Below are 6,601 nucleotides of genomic sequence, written 5' to 3' on the forward strand. Positions count from 1 at the left end.
ATTGATAATTAAATTTTATTCTATTTCTTCACATTAAACCTTTTGTCCTACTGAACTACTGTAGAAGTAAAATCCTAATCTCTTGAAGGCCTAAGGGCAACAAGCTCTCTATGCTAAGCACTATCAGTGTCTGACATTCCTAAGGATTTCTTGGTCTTTCTCCTTCAATTTCCTGGGCTTTGTTTCCTGCTGCTCCTGTAGCACTCAATCCTTTCTCCAAAACCATTCCACAAACAGCATTAAAACTTTCTCCTCCAGGGTGACTCTACCACCTTATTTTCTAAATACCATTTGTTGTCCAGATACCACACCCTCAATTCACCATCACCTCTGCCAAATTCCACACTTCTCTGTTCAAGGGAGTCTCCCTTTGGAAGGGCAGTCACTTACGCACTTAAAAACAAGCTCCTTCCTTGGCCAAGACATGAAGCTTGTACTCCTGAGCTGCTTAGAAAAAGGAAATCAAGAAATAGTTTCCAAGGAAAGGGCCTGAATACTGAAACATTACAAAACGTACAGTTCCCGGAGTTCCTACAACTCTCAAACAATTGCACTCACCAGCTTCTCTTCCCACACTGGCTCCTGTAAGGGATTCCTTTGCTGGTATTCCTTCTTAAGGGCTCCTCACTCAACCTCACAGAGTGGAATCACCTGGTTTTTGTTGGTCCCATGCCCCATCACAGCTGCTGCCAGTTCCCTGCTAAAAAGGAGCCTTTGCCTCCACGTATCACACTGCATGGAATACCTTCTCTACATCTAAGCATCTGATTTCATTTTACTTTTCTTTCTCAAGGGTCAGGGGGAAAAAGAAATCACCTAAGAGTCTTTAAAACAAGAATGTGTACCAAGAATTATCCTGCAGTCCAAGAATTTGGGCTGTTTGTGGCTTTTTCCATTACTTAAACTGGCTTGTACATTTTTAGCATATAAAAACTCGACGGCTTTATTAGAATTTTGCAAGATATACCACAAAAACATCAATACCATCCTCTAAGGGGAAATTTCTTTGGAATAATATAAACAGCATCAGAAGGGGAAAGTATTGGGCTGTGTCTGACTCTGATACAAACGTCAACTGCATTTCCTCACATGTATAATATTGTCTCTATGCAATGTAATTGTAGATTGCACAAAAGCTTTCTGTTACCAGAGGTGGAAAAAAAAATAAATCTCAGCTCTGACAAAAATGGGCCTTTTATTAACAGATATTAATCTTGTTATGATGGCTTAATGAAACAGGCATTTGTCCAGTTTATTCAGCTGTGCCCCAGACCTGTGACTCCATTAGCAGTGATGGAATTTTGATAGTCCTACCTGTTCCTCACCCTGGGCAAGCAGAACTCATAAACCCAGTAAGTTTGTACTACTGAGCTGCGTTTTTTTGTTAAGAAATAACAGATATCTCACAACAAGCATTCCCTGCTCTTGGCAGCAGTTTCCATTTTGAAATGGCTGCTATTTTAATGTGATCAGTACACTAATTATCCGCTGGAACCCAAAATCTATCCATTGGGACCTGCTGTGTGTCCACTCACATGCACTGGAACAACCAATGTATTTACCAACGACCCACTAAGCGATGTGCATCCAACTGCATACGCAGGAGAAAATACATTCTGCTCTGAAAACTAAAAGGTGATTTTAGAAAAATGGAGCACAACTGCTCCTTTTACACTGTTTTCTGCTTCTGCTACCAAATGATGCATCAGTTCAAATACAAAGCCCAAGTGATTTGGGCCTCTCAGTTAATTACTGTTAAGATGAAGTCACCCCCTCAAACACCCTTCAGAGTTTGAGCAAGCACAATCTACCGAGAAATATCACAAACCCTTCAAAACTAATCTTTCACTACACAATTGTAAATACTACTCTTGGGATTGGTTCATTTAGAATAATGACCAAAAAAATATCAGTCCAAAGTGACCTGAACTAATTTGAGTTTCAAATCATGTAACCTTTCAAAGAATTTAATCTTTCAACCTTATTTATTAAATTTACTAGCACTGTGGAAAAAATCCACTCTCTTTGACATTCCCTACAATGTGATTCATTGTATGAGATGACTCATCCTATGAGGGGATTATACATTGTAAAATGATTGAAAATGTTAAAAATGTGAGCTTTAGAATCTGTAAGACTTGAGGGAGAAGTTAACAAGATGGCAAAGTTAGAGTAACACTTTAAAAGGTTTTCAAGGCAGTTTAGGAATCAAATAAAATGTTTGGTAAAACTCCTACAGCTGCATTACTCAGTGTGTTTCAGACAAGAAATCAAGTTACAACCAAAAGTTTATTGTATCACATAGAAAAAAAAGTCTCCAGTTCTGGTATAAATATCTGATTCCCACAAATACCCCAACCAGCATATAGATCAGTATGGAAGCAGCACCTCCTGGAAAGGACATACAAAGGTGCAGATCCTCACATCATGTAACTGGGCACTGTTGTGCTTTCACCCTCAATGGCAATGACAGAAAGATGTTTTTAAACAAAAAAGTTAAAAGGTTTTCCTTCCTGGGACAGGGCCAGAAGAAATCGCATCCAGTGGAAGACTAGGTTTTGTTTTCATAGTTTAAAAATCTCTACATAATGAGCTCATCACCTTTTCTCCAGGATTCCACAGGATTTGGGAACAATTCCAAAACTGGGAGTTACTAGGAAGCCCTGCAACCGTTTAGCTAACACTTCTGTTTCTTTGGATACTTCAGCTCTGGAGTATCACACTTATTCTATCCTGCCAGGATGCAACTATCCTGTGCCCACGGAATTCTCATAAACAAAAAGGCTGGAGTTTATTTTAGGTAGCTTAATTTCTAACAATATAAAACATTCTTGGTGGCTATGATGCAAACCGTTGAACAAAAAGCTATCATGTGGTTTTCAGACCAGAAAGGGAAGAAAAAAAAAAAAGAGAGAGGGAAAAAAACGACCAAGACAAGTCCTGGGATGTCTCCAATGTGTTTCATCCTTCAGGACTCTTCCTCCTCCCCTTCATCATCTACTTTAGGTCGGAAATTTTTCCTACTCTTCTTCTTACTGCAGTGGAATCCAACTGTTCCCAGCGATGGCTCTTCACCTGCACCACTAAGCCTTGCATCAGGTTTATGTTCTGTGTTCTGGTCCCCTTCCATCATGCACTCCTCCTCCTCTGCTGCCTTTCCACTGTCACTGTCTAAGTGCCCCAGCTCAACCTTATCTTCTTCCCTCAAGCCATCAGTCTTCTTAAGAGATTTTCCTTTCAGATCTGTCTTCATCTGTTTCTTATCATCCTCCCCTGTTGATATTTTCTTTTCCAGTCCATCAACACCTCTTTTAGTTGGTTTGGTGAAGACAATCCTCCCAGCTCCACAGCTGGAAGGGTCCTGGTTGAAGGACTGGGTGTAGCTATCTTGGGTAGCCGAGCTCTGTTGCTCCCCTCTTTTCTTCAAACCACCTAGAAATTCCATGGCCACTGCCCTGTTAGTCTTGTCACTGCACTCTGAAACTCCCTCCAGGCTGTATTTGGTCCAGCGCTCCGGGTGTGCCACGTAGTCAGGCACTGCAGGAGAGGTTCTGGGAGCCTGCACTGCTCTGGCTTGCCTTCCCATGTTTTCTGGGACCACGTTACCTGAAACTGTGGTCGGAGGCAACGGGCGCTTGAACCTCCCATCAACAACATTATCTTCAGGCATCGAGGGCACAGACAGCTTGGCTGCCTCTTCCAGGCAATCAAAAATGCTCTGGCTACGGAGAGAGAACGTAGAACTCATGCCCTTCAGATGGAATGGCTGGACAGGAGATCTGCTGTTTGAAGAGTTGGGTGTCTCTCCCGATCTGGAATCCCCTTCATCTACAGAAGGCTCCTCAGGAGATATTGTATCAACTTCTGCTTCACCCGCCAGCCCCAAGTCATCAGAGTCAGAATCGCTGAGCGACACCGTGTCTGAGGGCAGAGCTCCTTCAAAGTCTCTGCCATCATCAGCCACTATCCCCAGAAATGGTTCACCTGCCTCCTGGTCTCCCATCTTCGAGCTGTCACTCCACTGAGGTCTTTGATGTAGGCCCAGGAACAACTCTAAGTACACTTTTCCAAATGTCCAGAAAGTTTAGTGCCTAGAATACAAAGGAGCATAAAAACTTAACTGTGAAATGAGAACCAAGAATGAGACCATCACTCTGTGTCCTGCAAAGTAATTATAACTGCAATATAACAGTTAGCTGTGCTTTAGGGATTCCCAAGCAATTTTGCTTCAAATGAAAACATTATTTAAGGAATGAATCCACATTAAAATTAAAGATTTACACAACACTGAATACAAGAATATGAAGTAATTGAAAGTAATGCTACCAAATTTCATTACAGGTAACATCAGGTCCAATTACTAAAAGATGAACAAAAAGCTCTTGAGTTAATCTGAATCCCCCAAAGCTGTCTTATACATCTTCCAGGAGACAGCAATGAGCTCTGCATATTACACCCTGTGTTTATTCACACTGTAAAAATCCACAATAACACATCCAATTTCTCACACATTGATTTGGCCAGTACAACCCTTACTGGACTAGCTCTGTACTTGCTGTCCCAATAGCCATCATGTTGTGCCCATTACAAAGGACACTATCACTGATCCCTATCAGTGACAGAAAACCCACAAAAATATCAGGGCCACTGTTTCAAGTCTGCTTTAATGTGGCATAAAGTACAAGCTCCACTCCCTCCTTTGGCTTCATGCTCTCAAGTCATTGCTAGATTCTAGGAATTGGAAAACCAGCCAGCTCAAGAAATTGATCCCATTGGATTAAGAAAACTAATCACTCATGCCATGCTCACACATGGAAATGAGGAGAGATTGCAACCACAGGCCTGCAAAAGCTGGCCCTTCAGTCAGTAAATGACAGCGTGATTTGAAGCCTGACTTCCAGGAGCAGCTGACAGTGCCACCTGCTTGAAGGGAACCTTGGTGAATTCAGGTGGTTGATGATGAAGCTACCACTTGCTGGGCAATTGGAAACAGAGCTGGTGCTCACACACATTTTGGTTCAGCTCATGTGACTTATGGAAACAGCTCTAACATATTATTAGAAGAAGCTTGACTACCTAATTATAGGCGCTTCTGAAACGATGCAGTAAACAGACATGGAAAGTCTGTTAGTCACTCACTTTCTCTTGAGACTGAGTCAGCTTCCCCTCCTGAGGGTCAGTTAAAGCCACCAAAGATCTCAGCACTTCCACCCTAGAAAACAAACATTTCCATCATGATGCTGGAAATGTAGTTTTAAAAATAATTCTGTCCCCCTGAATCATCCAAAGCTGCAGAACTGCGTTCTAATTCTGACAGAAACTCATGCTGGTATAAAAGTCTGTAGATATTATTGAATTTTTGGCAGAAGAACAGCGCACAGCCTAATAACGCAGGCACCACTATATTTACCCAGCCTCCACATTCACACTGCCAATTTTATCCTGTAGAACAGAAGGGAGGTTTTAAAAAAATTCAAGCTGTAATTTTCATGAGCAAAGGGCTAAATAAACAGTATTAAATACAGCTAAGAAGATATAAAAATTATAGTTAAGCATTGCAAACATTAAGCGCTGCTAAGTATTAAGACCATGGGTAACACAGGCTTGTGTTTTCAAAGAAAGGTCATGTTCAAAGTTAGGGGTAGATTGTTATGAAGCACAAAACACAGAGAACCTTCTGAGGAGTGCTAAGTTCCATGTCAAGTCTGGCTGTCTTTGACAGAAAGGATCTGACGGCTACTTTTGAAAACACTGCCCTCCATGTAACCCCTAGCGGGAAATAATCTTAAAATGATACAGCCTTCTGGTCAGTTTTGCAACACATGAAAAGTAACAACTACAACTCAGAAAAGGCATTGAAGTGCATAATGAAATAAAATAGCTATTTTCAGATGGCAATAGAAGTGTTCATCAGGGCCATCTCTTGGATGAGGGCACTTCCACAGAAAGGAGAAATTCTGCTCCTAAGGAAATATCTTAGCCTTAACAAACTTACTGGCCAAACGTGCTGGCCCTCACAGCACCCCAGCCTCACTCACAGGTTTGTTATGGTGACGTGACCACAGCACGACTCGGGAAGGATGACGTCTCTCCGGATGGGAAGGTTCCCAGTGGGCTCCTCCATCCTGGCGTTGCTCTTACAGACTCTGTGCGTCTTCCTTCTGCCTCCTGTGAGGGGGACGGACACCTCAGTCACCGCAAACCACGGCCACGGGCTCGCTCTCACGGCGCACAGCGCACCGCAAAGCCCACACAGTCCCTCGGGACAGGGCCCCGCGCCAAGGAACAGGGAAGAGGATCAGGGAAAAGAACATCGGCCGCTGGGCACTCGCCCCGCGTTGGGCCAGGTCACGGTGCGGCCCCAGCCGTGCTGCCCGTCGGCCCCGGGATGCTGCTGAATGCGAACCGCCCGCTCCACATGCGGCCCTCGCTGGCCCTGCACCCCGGGCACCGCCACCCGCCCGGGCACACAGCGCGAAGCGCCAGAGAAGGGAGGGGAGAGGGGGAAATAGAAGTGGGAGCCCCAGTACCCCGATACCGCACAGCCCAAACACCTTCCGCAGCAGCCGCACGCCTTGCCCGCCTTTCCCACCTCCGCCCC

At 43.8% G+C, this 6,601-nt stretch overlaps 2 protein-coding genes across 2 annotated transcripts in view; one reads left to right on the forward strand and one right to left on the reverse strand.

Moving 5' to 3' along the window:
• The window catches only part of TRPM5 (transient receptor potential cation channel subfamily M member 5), a 39,027-nt gene extending 35,852 nt beyond the window's left edge, over positions 1-3,175 (forward strand). The window contains exon 25 of the mRNA XM_005427201.2: positions 2,884-3,175. Within this exon, the coding sequence (XP_005427258.2) occupies positions 2,884-3,175 (292 nt within the window). The remainder of the gene's footprint in view (positions 1-2,883) is intronic.
• A 37-nt stretch (positions 3,176-3,212) lies between these two features.
• TSSC4 (tumor suppressing subtransferable candidate 4) lies at positions 3,213-4,003 on the reverse strand. Its single transcript, XM_031062125.1, has 2 exons — positions 3,307-4,003; positions 3,213-3,217 (listed from the first exon to the last, which is right to left on the reverse strand). Exons 1-2 carry the CDS (start codon positions 4,001-4,003, stop codon positions 3,213-3,215), a joined length of 702 nt encoding a protein of 233 aa, XP_030917985.1.
• Between the last annotated feature and the right edge of the window lie 2,598 nt (positions 4,004-6,601).

Source organism: Geospiza fortis, unplaced genomic scaffold (assembly GCF_000277835.1).
Source record: "Geospiza fortis unplaced genomic scaffold, GeoFor_1.0 scaffold524, whole genome shotgun sequence".
Lineage (NCBI taxonomy): Eukaryota > Metazoa > Chordata > Aves > Passeriformes > Thraupidae > Geospiza > Geospiza fortis.